The sequence below is a fragment of the Alexandromys fortis genome, unplaced genomic scaffold (genome assembly GCF_014885135.2).
Source record: "Alexandromys fortis isolate MF-2015 unplaced genomic scaffold, M_Fortis_MF-2015_v1.1 scaffold_20, whole genome shotgun sequence".
NCBI classification, from domain to species: Eukaryota; Metazoa; Chordata; class Mammalia; order Rodentia; family Cricetidae; genus Alexandromys; species Alexandromys fortis.
Genome location: NW_026067903.1, coordinates 4,907,772 through 4,923,164, shown reverse-complemented (window position 1 = coordinate 4,923,164; position 15,393 = coordinate 4,907,772). Strand labels below are relative to the sequence as shown.

Below are 15,393 nucleotides of genomic sequence, written 5' to 3'. Positions count from 1 at the left end.
TTAAAAAAGTCACGGAGTAATAAATATTAAAATTAAATTCAATAGCCTACAACTGGATGGTTGTTGAGTTGAATATTTAGAAGTGAAAATGTCTAGAGAAGAAACAGTCCAGGGCATAGGAAATGGGGCTCTGTTGTTGCACAAGTGAAGCTGCTTTTTAAGGCACTTGCTTTCTCTGAGTCAGAAGTGCGGTGATAGCAAAGCTGGGTAGACTGCTCAGAGCCGTGCTTCTCAGCCTTCCTAGTGCTGCAATCCTTAAATGCAGTTCCTCATGTCATGGTGACCCCCCAACCATAAAATTATTTTTGTTGCTACTTTCTAACTCTAATTTTGCTCCTGTTATGAATTGCAATATAAAATCTGTGTTTTCAGATAGTCTTAGCGACCCCTGTGAAAGGAAGGGTCTTTCCACCCTCAAAGGGGTCATGACCCACAGGTCCAGAACCACTGGCTTAGAGTCTCACAAATCTGCAGTAAATAGTTCCTACTGATGTTGGGTTCTCAGCATTAAGATTGAGCAGGGCCCTGCTTCCAGTCTCTGCGATTATTGGCAGAATTCACTTCTGTGTGATTGTAGAACTGATGGAAAGCCACCTCTTCCAAACCAACACTGGGGAGACTAGCAAGATGGATATTATTAAGTACATAAAGCATCTTGATCATGTTCTACTGGCCAGAATCAAACCACAGATCTTGTCCCATTTCAAGGAAGAGAGGGGTTACATGCGTGACTTGCAGGAGTCTACCGGTTGAAACAAGTCCATCCGGTGAGCACTGGCTGGCGTGTTCCTGTGTCAGTTCCAAGTCTGTGCTTTGATATATGGCAAGGGGCAGTACACCCCAAGAGTTGATATATGGCAAGGGGCAGTACACCCCAAGAGTTGTGTGGGTGGCAAGCTCTTCAGATTGAGGTTCCTCTGCTTCACGTGGTTGGTCTCAAGACCTTGTAAGGACTGGTTCCTTAGTCCTGACTTCATGTCTCTAAGGATTGCTTCATTTGGATTTATCTGCTTTGGTCTATATTTGTCTGGCCAGAGGTTTGGTCTGGCCTCTAGACCAAAATGGTCTGACCATTTCCAAATATGAGTCAGATATAAAGTCAGGTGGTTGTGGTGCACGCCTTTAATCCCGGCATATGGGAGGAAGAGGTAGGCAGATCTCTGTGAGTTCAAGGGCAGCCTGGTCTGCAGATCTAGTGTCAAGACAGCCAGGGCTACACAAGGAAAGAAATCCTATCTTGAAAAACAAAACAAAGAGTCAGATATAAAACACTGGTCCCTAAATAAAAAAGGTTACCCTTAAAATGGCATCCAGCAAACTGAGAACTGATCTGTGCGTTATTTCTGTCTACTTTTACTTTTGTCTACTTTTGTTTTTGTTTTCTTTGAAATTATTAAAATATGGAACAAGTAGTCGTAGGCACTAAGTAATTCTTCATATTCTCATTGCTAGCTTCCTTGTATGAAAAAATTGTTAGTCGATAGAGGTAATTATACCAAGTGCAGTAATTACAGAGAAATGCAGATGCTTCTGTGTTCATATGATAGATATGATCAGGTATTATAGTGCAGACCTGTAATCCTAATGTTGGTGAGATTGAGGCAAAAGATTTATGAGTCTGAGGCCAGCCTTGGCTGCACAGCAAGGCCATTTCTCAGAAGCACTTATATCAGATGGTGCATCAAAGAAAATTCAAACAAACTTTATCAAAACAACACACGGTAGGGGATGTAGGAGGGAGATCTGCTGACCTCATAGCAGTTGAGAATGAATGGAAGGGGGAAAGAGAGGCTGGGGCTTGATATCAGCTCCCAGGGTGTGTCCTCCGTGGCTAGAAGACCGTTTGAAAATGCTACCTCCTCCTGTTGATGCCAGGTTGGGGCCAAGCCTTTAACATGTGGGCTTGGGTGGGGCATTCTAGATCCAAATGATAGCAACTCCATTCACCCCCCATTTTGAGAAAATTTTTAAAGTGAAAGTTCAACTTTCCAATGGAAAACCTGACCCATGATCATTATCTCCAAGAGGAGCACAGGCAGCAAAGCTGAAGAAGACTGAGGTGGGTGGAGACACAAGAAAATTTAATGGTGCCGTATTTGGGGATTAACATCTTAAATTCCCGAGAATTCGCTATTGTGCTACAGATGGTGACTGAGATAGTTCGATTGTGATTCAACAGCCGTTCTAGGAGATTCTGCAGCAGCCTGGCACAGAGGCAGGAGGCATTATAGACTTGTGTTTTTCAGTCAGAGATGTAAACAGGAAGCCCTGGAAGGATGCTCCCTGCCTTGTGGAGCAGAGGTTGTCAGTACCTCTGTGTCCCCGAGCCTCTCAATGGAATTCTCGCTTGATCTGCCTGCTTGTGTCTGAAACTCTTGGTCTTGGAAGTTTGGACCAGTGCCCTATATCTGTGCTTGTGTAGAAGCCACACCCTCCCCACCCAGAGGAAGACACCGCCACCCAGTGGCTTTCAGAGACTCTAGTCCTGCGCCATACAGTTAGTTAATTCTGAGGTGAATGTCCCGCACACTTCCACATGGCTTTCCTGCAAGGCTGAGTCCCACTGCGCACTAGAGTGGTTGGCTTGGTGACACCTTTCACTATTTTCTCATCCCTTATCACTGAACCACTTTAGAACTGTTTTCTGTGTCCCCCTCCCCAACATAAACTATTTGCACCCACATTTTTGTCACAGGTCTGGTCCTGAGGGAACCAAACCAAGAGGCCTTTAATATCTGGCCCTCTATAGGACTTCTCTCAGTGTGTCGGTCAGAACAAGAACCCCAGGCACACAGATTCAAGGTGTAAGCCAGTGTACTACTTCCAGTTTTATTAATTACTGGGAGCTTATCTGGCTTACACAGTAGCTGACATCAAAGGGGCTGATGTTGAATGAAATCAACGTTTCCAGGGGAAAGTCCAAAAGAAATCATGCAGGGAGGAGAACAAAGACATTCAATAGCTGGGAAAGCTTTGGCTTTGTCGAATCCTAAGAGATGATTACACAGCAGGTGTGATGGCCCACACTTGTAAGACCAGGACTTGAAAAGCAGAGGCAAGAGAATCTATGAGTTTGAGGGCAGTTTGGGATATAGAGTGAGACCTTGTCTCAAAAACAGTGATTCCTGGTTCTAATTTTGGGTGGACTGGGTAGACTTTGGGCAGAAATGGTTTACCTGACTCTTTCCAAAGTAACCAAAGGAAGGATGATAAAATTTTGGCTCCTTCTCAGCAAGAGGGGGGACAGGCAGAAAATGTCCAACAAGAACAAAAAAACTGTCAGACAGTGGTGGCACACACCTTTAATCACAACACTCGAGAGGCAGAGACAGGCGGATCTCTGTGAGTTCGAGGCCAGCCTGGTCTACAGAGGAAGTTCCAGGACAGGCTCCAAAGCTACAGAGAGAAACCCTGTCTCAAAGAAAGAAAGAGAGAGAAGAAAGGAAGGAAGGAAGGAAGGAAGGAAGGAAGGAAGGAAGGAAGGAAGGAAGGAAGGAAGGAAGGAAGAACAAAAGACCTAGGAGTCACTTGGCAGGGGTACCAAAGCTTCACAACCCAACACATTATTGTGTCTTCTCTTGAAGGGGCAACCAAAATCCACAGCCAGCAGCCTTCATCTCCTCTGAGACAGAAATATCTCATAAGCCCTAGCAATTGGGACAAAAACTGGGAAACAGACAAAGGTTCACTTCTTATTAGTAATTCTGCTAGGCACAGTAGAGGTTCAAATCATGGTCTAAAATGAAGCCTGGCCAGAACAGGCACTTGCCATGTGCCATGATGTTCATATTGACAGCAATGAAATTGTACATATGTCTATGACTATTTCTTAGGAACCATATGTGGACTTAGGGTCTTTTCTTTCTTCTTTGTGATAAAGATGGAACCTGGAGCCTTGCACATGCTAGACAAGAGCTCAACAACTGAACTATATCCCCACCTCTCTTCCTTCTTTCCTTCCTTTCTTTTGCTTGCTTTTATTAAAAAGTTTAGCAATGAACTTTCTTTCATAATTCTATCTATTTGTTCCTATTGAGTGCAATGGGCTAATATTAAACTTTGAAAGAGGGGCCAGTTGAGTTCCACGTCAATGCGCCTCTGCCTAGAAGCCATGTCTTTTATAGAATTTGGCTCGGGCAATAAGATCATCAACTAAATCAGCTTCTATGTCTGCAGGAGTAACAATGGTTTCCAGTCCTGACTTAAAAGCAGCCAGACCACCTGAAATGAAACACAGAGGTTTAGATTCCAATATTAGCTGTCAGTAGACATAAAACATGAGCTCCCAGGATATTAACTCTCCACCCTCCGGGCAAATATTCCAGAGTAACAAGGTTTCTGTCTCTCTTTACATAGCACAGATCTGATAGAACTAATACAAGATTGTGACATTTTCTCATCTAGTCAACAATTCACTTCTTCACTCATTCATGTTTGTTTTTTTCATGATTATTATCTGTACAGTGTTCTGCCTGCATGTATGCCTGCAAGTCAGAAGAGGGCACCAGATCTCATTACAGATTGTTGTGAGCCACCATGTGGTTGTTGGGAATTGAACCCAGGTCCTCTGAAAGAGCAGCCAGTGCTTTTAACCACTGAGTCATTTTTTTCCAGGCCCCTCATTCATAGGTTTTAAAACACCCCTGAGTGCCAGAAAAGGCTCCTCACTGTGTGCAAGATACACACGATGTATTCATTCCTCGTGGAGGCCTGTGTACATGCATGCACTATTTTACCCTAGAAGTTTGTCTTCAATCATCATTAGTATATTTAAATGAATTGTACTTTATGCTCATATTCTCCTTCCTACCTTCGAGGACCTTGAGATAGAAAATTCTTTGCTCAGAGTTCAGACTGTTAAAGTGTGGAAAGAGAGAATAATGTGAATATACAAATCATGATCCTGTAAGAGAAACTGAGGAATTGGTGTGGCTGGATGGATAGAAAGAAAAAAACAAATGAGTCCAAGAAGAAAAATAATCATTTTTTTTCCTGGCTATGATGACTGGCTATAGCAGTGTCTCTAAATATATATATACATACATACATACATACATACATACATACATACATACATACATAAAACGAAAGCAAAAGGAACATATGGTGGCGGGGCTAGTGAGTGGTTTCCATCAGGGAGCTGCTGAACTCGAGGGGCTCTGAGTTCAGCCAAACAGAAATTTTCACTTAGACTTCTTGGGGTAACTGAAGCTCTAACATTGCAGAGTAAACGTTTATTCAAGCAATTTGGAGAATAGTTAATAGTGTTGGATCAGGGGGAAAAGCTATGAGAAGGTAAACACTTTTTAACTATTGTGTTAATGTTTAAGGTGTCATCCAGTGGCTTACTAGTTGGCTAGAAGGACAATAAGAAAGCCAACATCTTGTAGGAGGGCTAAGGGTGTTAAGACATGCATGGCTCAGAGGATGCTAAGGCACTCTTTAAGATGGGCTTCCTCCCCGTCAACCCAGTGGGGATGCTTCTAGGGCACATTTGCTGTTAGGAGTCTCATTCACCGCTCATTTAGATACAGCTCTAGACATAAAGCCTACCTTTGAGGTGCTGAGCTGAATTCCATGTGGGAAATTTTCTCTGGATTGCCTTAATCTTCTCTGCTAGAATCCCAACAGACTGTAGAAGGTGTTCTTTGCTGTCCCAAGAGCCAATAGGATGGTGCATTTTATCAAGCTGGAAAATCCAAACAGTTGTATTGGTATCTGGGCAAGGTGGCACAGTTTCCACTGTTCCTAGGTCTCCCTCTTTGGATTTAAGTTCAAACACTGGGTTCAGCATCTTTCATTCCCGCCCCCCCCCCACACTTTGTATTCAAATTCAAATGCTGGCTTCAGCATCTTTCCTTTGATCCACAGAAGGCTATATACTCCAATGTATTGTCTTTTACAGCGAGAGTCAGAGAAATACCAGTTTGGGATAAGCTCACTTGGGGCTTTCTGATAAGCAAAAGAAGGAAGGAGGAGGAGGGTGAGAAGGAAAATATGTTTCAAAACGAATAGTAACTACTATCCAACCCCTAGACATTTACAATGAAAATAATTATGTAACCAAGTCAAATAAAACATTGTTTCTGCTAGACTTGGAGATATAGGTAACTAAAGAGGCGGAGGCAGGAGAGCTACCACAAGCTCTAGGCCAGCGTGGGCTACTAAGCAAGTTTCAGCTTGGCCAGAGTTACAGAGTGAGTTGCTGCTTGACTCAGAACCAACAAACAAAAGACCTGGAAAAAAATATCTAGATAATGAGGCTCCCCTTCCTCCAGTTAATCCAAAGGAACAAAGGTAGCTGAAGAGGGGCTCAATTATAGTATTTCAATTCACGTTCATGAGTTTTACTACTTCAGGAGCCCCAAGAAGACATTTATTATTATTATTATTATTATTATTATTACTTAAGGGTTAATAGTAACCTTTATGAACTTTTCCCAATTGAAGTATAGTTCATGTGGTTTATAATATCTATAGATATAGGTATAGTTGATACATTGTAGTTATGAGACACAGGAAACACTTTAAAGAAATTCTAGTCCTTGAGTGAAACACCACAGATATGTCACAGAGCAAAGTGTACCGCATTCCCTAAGCTCAGGCACTCGGATGTTCATGTCCTGAAATGGACTTTGAGTTTGGGCTGAACTTCTGCAAGGAGAGATAGAGCTGGGCTGATGGAAAGTCTCTGGCTATCTACCTGCATCAAACCAAATTTCTGCCCCCTATGGTCCCAGCCATTTTGCAGGACAACTCCACCATGGCTTTCTCTGGAGATGATGGCGGCGATGATAGCGGGGTCGATGCAGTATCTCTGTCCCACTTCTTTGATGAGGATGCGGTAAGGCTTGATGGCTTTCAAGTCCATCTCGGCAAACATTTCGGAACCGTGGACCCCTATGTCAAAAGAAAAGAAACCATTTCCTCTACTCCAGAAAAGGACGGGTTCTCAGAGTTTACTAATTCAGCCTCAGCTTCTGATCACACCCACAGCTCAGGACGATCATTCCAAGACCGTTCTTAGGTCAGTCGGACCTCTAATTGCAGAAACCTAGGCAGGTCCACCAACTCCTGTTGGAGTCGCTGCGCTTGTCTCTCTGCTTCCTGCCTTACTAGAAGTCAGTGGAGCCACTGCCACCAGCCAGTTCTGTGCCGGAGGATGTGACTCCTTGCTGAGCCTCTGGTCCGTGCCTTGAAAACATGGGTTTAAACGCGGCCTTGCGTGGAGAAGATTTTGGAATGGAATTGCAGAGGAGGGACATGTCAAGAGCAAGAGACTCTGCTTGCCTTAGAATACTCATGCTGCAGCACGAACCAAACACAACAAAGTCAGAACTGAGCCTTTTATTTGAGGAATGGTTTTGCTGTATCAAAATCAACACACCTTGACATTTGGAAAAAATCAGGAAGAAAACAAAAAGTGGTTAGGTTGGCTAGGGCGCTTTTGTTTTATTTTGTTTTGTTTGTTTGTTTTTGTTTTTAGACAGGGTTTTCCTGGTTGGCCTAGCACTCAAAATATAGAGTATAGCCTCAGATCCATTTCTTTCTGCCTTGGGAGAGTTAGGTTTAAAGGTGTGCACCACCATATCCAGCGTACTTTTTTAAGTTTTAATTTTGATTCATGATTGTTATTGTAATGTCGGCCCCTTTTCAAAACCAATTACCTCCTAAGGAAAACTTTGTAAATGATAGTGGGAATGATGGCCAGGACCCTGCTCTCTTTGTACTTACCACAGTTCATCAGATTATTGATGTCACAGGGGGCCCCAAAAGTCTCCATAGTCATGATGTCTCCATAGCAACCATGGTAAAGTCGAGCATGCAGATGAGGGTTCATAGAATGAGTGAGGGGGTGTGAGCCCCTGGAAGTGCCTGGAAGGCAAATGATGATCTATGTAAATCCTGTGAGAAAACACTGCTGGATTTGGCTGACTACACACCACACACACACACACACACACACACACACACACACACACACAAAGTTATGCAAGAGTAGAGACCATAATTTATTCCTGCTCAACTCCTTTTTCTACCAATAATTCATCAGTCAGTCAAGGCAAAAATTTGATTCCAAACTGTTTTAACTTCTAGGCGTTATTCCAGAACACAATGGAAATACGTGTGAAAATCAGTGCATATAGGTTTTATAATGTCATGTATGTTTATATATATCAAGAAATATAGAATAGGTACTGTTTACATAGTATTCACTGTTGTAGAATATGTTTCCCCTGTGAAGTCATGTCTTTGTTGAGGTGTCTTCTGATTGGTTTAATAAAGAGCTATATGGTCAATAGCTAGACAGGAAGAGGTTAGGCAGGACTTCCAGAGACAGAGAGGATTCTGGGAAGAAGAAAGGTGGAGATGCCAAGAGATACAGAGCAAGCGGGATGGATGCACAGGAGGAAAGGTCACAGCCACAGTCATGTACCAGAATGTAGGTTATCATAAATGGGTTATTTTAAGTTATAAGAGCTAGTTAGGAAGAAGCCTAAGCTATAGGCCAAGTTTTCATAATTAATTAAGTCTCCGTGTCATTATTTGGGAATTGCTGGGACACAGAAAGACTTGTTACTATTCACATTGCATTAAATATTAAAAATCTTATAAATCATATAAAGGGGCTGGAGAAATTGCTCAGCAGTTAAAAGCACTGGGTGCTCTTCCAGAGGTCCTGAGTTCAATTCCCAGCACCCACATGGTGGCCTACAACTATCTCTAGTGGGATCTGATACCCTCTTCTGTCATAAAGGCACACATGCAGATAGGTCACTCATATATAAAATAAATCTTAAAAATTTAAATATCTTCTAAAGTTGATTTAAAATACAAGAGATGTGTGGGTTGCTATGCAAATCATATTCCATTTTATTAGGAATAGGGATGGACCATTCTCAGATTTTCATATTCACAGGAGTCATAAAACCACCACACTGATACTTAGGAACAACTGTACACCAGAGCGAAGGAATAATGGACTCCATAATACAGATGCACATAAAATCTAAGGTACCTGGTTTGGGAATGAGGCTACAGAATAAAGACATCTATGCAGAAACTGACCCCTTCTTCCTGCTCCGCGACCACTATGGTGGAAACTGGAGCTACAGACAGTTGTGAACCATCATGAGATACTGGGAATCAGGCCTGGGTCCTCTAGAAGAGCAGTCACTGCTCCTAACAGCTGAACCATCTCTCCAGCCCGAGACAAAAGAGTTTGTTGTTATAAATTTGCTCTAAAAGACTCCAACCAAACATATGCATGTCACATACAGATATGTATGTGCATGAACACACATGCATGCGTGCATACACACACACACACACACACACCAAACTTCAAAGCCAAACAAAGTAGGCGAGGTGGGGGGAGGCTTGGTAAAATAAGAGAGGCAAAGGGTTGAAGCTGTAAAAGCTTGTTATGGGTTTGGGAAAGCTTACTATACAATTCTCTGTTTTGTAGGTTTGAAATTTTCTACAGCTAAAATAATTTATTTTATTTTAGCTAAAAGAAGTTTTAGAGCCCGGCGGTGGTAGTGGACGCCTTTAATCCCAGCCCTCGGGAGGCAAGTGGATCTCTGTGAATTTGAGGCCAGCTCTTGTAGACCTAGTTCCAGGACAGGTAGGACTGTTACATAGAGAAACCCTGTCTGAGGAAAAAAAAAAAAAAAAAAAAGAATTTTTAGGCCAGGTGGTGGAGCTCAGAACACATCAAGTAGAGCGCTGGCCTAACTTGTGTCAAGCTCTGGGTTTTATCACCAACAAGACATAAACTGGGAGTGGAGGAACACATCCGCAATCCCCACACTCAATAGCATTAGGGGATCGGGAGTTAAGGGCCATTCTAGGCTACAAGGTGGAATTCAAGCTTTAGCTACTGTGACACTACTGGAATGGGGCTTATTGCAGGGCTTATCGAACAAAGTTTCAATCCTCAGTACCCAAAAATTTGCTTTAATCAGCAAGCCTTTTTTGTTCACCTATATTAAAAAGGTGAACAAAATCATCCTTACACTTTGTTCTTGGCCCCTGATTCCTTACATTACTATAAATATATCGACAGGCTCACTATCTATTAACAGAGAGGAGGCCTTTGTCATGTTTACTGTGTAGCCTGCATCCCACAGACTTCAAAGCAACCTGGGATACTTATTAAAAAAATGTTTGCCCTGGGGCTCCTCAATACCATGTATATTGACTCAGAAATGTTGACCCCCCCAAGGCCAAGTAGCATTCTTAGTTAATATTTTATTTGTTTGTTTGTTTTCAAGACAGGGCTTCTCTGTGTAGCTTTGGAGCCTGGACTAGCACTTGCTTAGCAGACCAGGCTGGCCTCGAACTCACAGAGATCCACCTGCCTCTGCCTCCCGAGTGCTGGGATTAAAGGCGTGCGCCACCATTGCCCCTCAGGTGACTTTCATGCATGCTTGAGAATCGTTGCTTTAAGAGACCTGCAATATGATCGTGAGCTTGTGCTAACATCAACACACAGGTCTTTTTAAGATTGGTCATCCTTCACTTGTACACAGATCATACGGTGGCTCATAATTAATTCACTGGCTATACAACTCTGCAATTAAAAATGAGTAAAAACTTTAAAAACATGTTGCTTTGCTTTTGACCAAAAGTAACTGCAAATTATTGCTCTTGGGTTGGGCTCCCGTTTCCAAACTTAGAAGGAAGACTTTCAAAGAACTCTCTTCTCAGTCTATCATGACAACTGAACACTGCTTACAATTGCTCTTCATTTTTCTTAAACTACCGTTTCCACATTTTCTTTCCTTATATCTGTCTGTCTGTCTATCCATCTATCTTTTGTTGAGACAAATTCTCACTCTGTAGTGAGAATTTCAAACGTGTGGCACTTCTTTGGCATTAGCCTCCTGAGTGCTAGGGTTACAGGTGTGAGACACCACACCTGGTTCATCTCTTCTTGTCCAAGATCCCTTTCTGTCCCACTAACCTTCTCCAGGACCAGGGTTCTAGTCCCAGCACCCACACAGTGGTTCATAGCCATCTGCAATTACAGTTTTGGGGTATCCAATGCCCTCTTCTGTCCTGCACAGGCAGGCACATGGTGCACAGACATATACAGGCAGGCCAATCACCCATATACATATAGTAAAATAATTGCAAACGTTTAAATAAATCTTCTGTTCTGGCTTTACCAACCGGCTCACTTTATCACAAATACTTCATCTCCACACAGGGCTTTTACTAAGTCGTTTCTTCCATCCAGCAGGCTCTTCCCTTCTCATAGGGATCACCATGCCTCCCTCACTCTTTCCATGGCCTCCCCCAAGGCTTTCAGGTCTGAACGTCCTCGATAGATGTGAACTTTTCATTCTCAGCTCCCACACTCATGGATTTTCCCTCTCCTTATACTCATCTAATAACTCTCAACCCACTACCTGGAGTCGAGAATTTTCTCTTCATGTGCCATTCTCCTCTTTCTTCATAAGAATGCACCAAGTAGGTGCATTGTCAGAGATACATAGAACAATTAGTATTTAATTATTTTAAATCCTCACTAATATCTCCTTTGTGCGCTTAGCAAACAGAAAACACTCCTAAGGATAAGCAGTTGGCCTAGGCTAGGGAGGTAGCTCAGTTGCTGTGCTTATTGGGCTAGCTTGACTGCCAGCCTAGCCAAATCATAAACTCCAGGTTCTGTGAGAGGCCTGACCCAATCTCAAAAAAGAAAAAAAAGGTGGAGAATGATTGAGGAAAACACTTGATGTTGATTTTAACCTCTCCTTCTGTGTGTGTGTGAGCATGCATGCACACGCGTGCGCACATACCCCGTACATATATTTATATGCATACCTGAATGGACACACACACACAAAGAAAAGCAAAGACAAGAAATAAGCAGTTGGTTAATGGCCAAGCAAGTCCAGGAGAGCCCACTCTTCTATTGCATATAATCATTGTTCTTTCTGACTATGTTAGAAAACAGACACCCTGGAATAGGGACTTTAATGGACACACACACACAAAGAAAAGCAAAGACAAGAAATAAGCAGTTGGTTAATGGCCAAGCAAGTCCAGGAGAGCCCACTCTTCTATTGCATATAATCATTGTTCTTTCTGACTATGTTAGAAAACAGACACCCTGGAATAGGGAAAAATGCCAATCAGTTACTTACCAATGAGGGCAACCAGTCCCCAGAACACCGCCAAGGGTAGCATGCTGGCGACTCTTATCCTTTGGGACCTGTTCTGCTTTGAAACAGAAACAGATTACTCTTAAAACATGAAGGTTTCTTAACAGGAAGTTCCTCTGATTTAAAAAGTAAATAAAAAAAAAAAAAGCTTGGCATCGTTTCCAGTTCAATGCCCATTTTCCAGTTCTACAGCAGCATTCCTGTAGCCGCGAGCCTGTATGTCGTTAGAGCATTCCCAGTTCATTTCAATCCCGTGCCATGCAGATCTCACCTCTTACGTACGTCACCCCACATACACTTAGAGGTTTGCTGCATTCCGTCTCCTCCCAAACAGGTTCTTCCCTTGGTTCCGTTTATAAAGCATCTTATACGTTTCACAAGATACAAGAAAACTAGCGCTTACCTCCTTTGCAGCTTCCCAGAGAAAACTCTCCTGCCTTTGAAGAAGCCTTTAGTGGCAGCACCCTGCAGGTTAAGGTTTGACAGAGTGGTGGCCTTTACTGTACTATGTCCTATAACACAGCTATAACAGTTGGAGAACCCATCAGGCAGTGGCTCGCTGCCCCTCTGGCTTCATTCAGCTGAGCAGAGCTCAGTGTGACTCCACCACCAAGAAGGAAGCTTTTAAGCACGGGCACTTAGACTCACCTGCCTCGTCTGCTTTTGTACTGTACCAATGATTGGCAGAGGAGTTTTATATATGATTTAAAGGCCTCCCTTTAAACCATCGGCCTCATTAGACCTGATTATAGTTGTACTTTGGATTTAAGTGGCTCTTTCCACAAAAGGACTTCAAAGTGTTTATTGACCACGATGAATTGATGAATCTAATGAACCCCCAGGTTGTACTGGAGGCCTCTATTTGGTGGACCATTTCTGGATACCTGGAATGACACTAGCCAGGCGTCTTCTAAATTTGAGATTAAGATGCCGATAATTGGCCTAGAAAGAAGAAATAAACAGGAAATGCTAGCTCGTTTCTGAATGGATAATTCACCTGAGATGCCGATTTCCACATTCTGGTGTCACAGGGTTCCCACACGAAGATGTCACACATCTTGTACCATCGTGTCCCTCGACTGTGACAGATGAACTTGGCTTCTGACTCCAAACTCACCTCTAACAGGGTAGCTACCTGCTATAGAAGAGCAACAGAAAGGCAGGGAGTAGCAATCTGGGTGCTCATTTGTCCCCACTGTTTTCTCTGTGTGCGCATGCATGTGTGTGTCGGGGTCACAGGTCAATATCAGATAGCTTCCTCTTTCAAGCTCCACATTTTTTTTTGAGACAGGGTCTCTCACTGGACCTATCGCTAACTAGGCAATAATAGCTGCTATTCTTATATACTCTTATATTCTTATATATTCTTATGCTTATATTCTTATATATACTTTTAAGTATATATACTTATACTCATATTCTTATACTCTTATATTCTTATATACTCTTGTCTCTGTCTCCCAAACACTAGGAGTACAAATGCATGGCGCTGTGCCCAGAACCTTGCATGGGTGCCGAGAATCTGAACTCAGGGATTCTCGTTTGCATGCTCAGCACTTGCTGACTGAGCCACCTCTTTAGCTCTATCACTCCCAAACTTTCTAAGGAAGTAGGAGAAAAGGGTTTTGCTGGTGGTAAATGTATCTTCAACAAGACAATACCATTTTTTTTTCACGTGTATAAGAGATGAAAACACACACAGGAAATGGAAAGAACCTTCTTATACAAGGCAAAGCACATTTCCCAGACTTGAGGAAGAAGTTCAGCCTGGAGCTCTCCGTACATCAGGGATGTTTCAAAGACTGCCCACAATCCTTCCATCCACCAGAAGATGGAACACAAAGGCACTGAGCTAAACAACTCTTCAGTTTCCTAGGAAGATGGCAGAGCCTAGGAGAAGTTGCCTAAATGGAACTGATCCATATGTCTCAGGACACCCACTTCTGTCATGTATGCCTTCCTGCAAAGCAGGGGCATTCAGGATGGCGAGGCTAGGATGTCTGAGCTGATGGGTGATCCCTGATGCCTGTCATGAGTCTCAGGGAAATGACTCAGAGAGGGCCTCCTCTATCTCCGCTGTCAACCCCGCAGTCAGGGCTGTTCGTTTACTAATAAGGGGTTTTGCACAAGACTAGTTGCCTTAAGGCAGCTTTTAGAAACATGGAAGTTATTACTGGCAACAATGCCATCTTTCAGGTCACACCAAGGCATTGTGTTTGTTGCCTGCCCAACTGCTGGCCGGGGATGATTTGGGCTATGGATAGGAGACTTCCAGGATAAACACAAGAAAGCTCAGGAAAGGAGTAAGAAGGGATGGAGAAAGAATTTAAAGGTAAAACCAGGTGGAGGCTTCTATTGTCCCTAGATGCTCCTAGAAAGAACCAGCAGTCACAGAATACTGTTGATTGTGAGCATGCCCACTTCCTCTCCCCACTTTCAGAGGTGAGGCTGAGCGTCTTTCTAGGCAGAGAATCAGAATGTCCACACCCTCTGCAACTTGCACATCATTCTGCTTTGTTCGAGGGCGGGTGGTGGAAGAAAACTTACCTGACAGTCTTCAAATGCCAGACTCCTTTGTACTTAAAATATTGCATCCTCCAATAGGGGTGGGTATTGTTATTTTAGAAATAAGAAAACCAAGACTCAGAAAAGCTAAGCAACTTATCGAAGCTGGCACAGTAACTGTGTGGCAGAGTCGGGATCGGAACCTAGGTTCACGAGACTCTTTAGCCAGTGTTTCCACAAGAGCAGAGGGATCACTCTAAACCAAACTCTCGGCAGAGCAATGGTTACAGAAGGTGGAAAGCAGCTTGCACCCAAAGCCTCACCTGTGGTCTGAGTCAATAACACCAACCCCAAAGACTCGCACCATTATCTCTGGTGGTGCCGTGGCTTCTAAGGCACAGATTAATGTGAATGGACCGAATCCACTGTGTCCCATTGCCCCTGTAATGATTCAGTTAAAATGTATTGAACTTGAGCAGTAGGCTTGATAGAATGCTTGCAAAGGCATTGCAGAGGTGGCTGTACTCATAGAGACTTTAATGCCTATAACCTACTGACCCAGTAGATGGCTAAATTTGAACACATGAGGATTTCGTTGTTGTTGTTGTTTGAGATAGGGTTTCTTTGTGTAATAGCTCTGGCTGTCCTGGAACTCACTCTGTAGATCAGGCTGGCCTTTAACTCATAGGGATCCACCTGCCCCTGCCCTCCCCCT

At 43.1% G+C, this 15,393-nt stretch overlaps 1 protein-coding gene across 1 annotated transcript; it reads right to left on the bottom strand.

The window, feature by feature from the left end:
* Nucleotides 1-4,080: 4,080 nt before the first annotated feature.
* Nucleotides 4,081-15,114, bottom strand: Lyg2 (lysozyme g2). Its single transcript, XM_050134598.1, has 7 exons — nt 15,002-15,114; nt 13,058-13,115; nt 12,156-12,228; nt 7,735-7,875; nt 6,704-6,900; nt 5,554-5,689; nt 4,081-4,221 (listed from the first exon to the last, which is right to left on the bottom strand). The coding sequence occupies exons 1-7, from the start codon at nt 15,112-15,114 to the stop codon at nt 4,103-4,105; spliced, it is 837 nt and encodes a 278-aa protein (XP_049990555.1). The 3' UTR covers nt 4,081-4,102.
* Between the last annotated feature and the right edge of the window lie 279 nt (nt 15,115-15,393).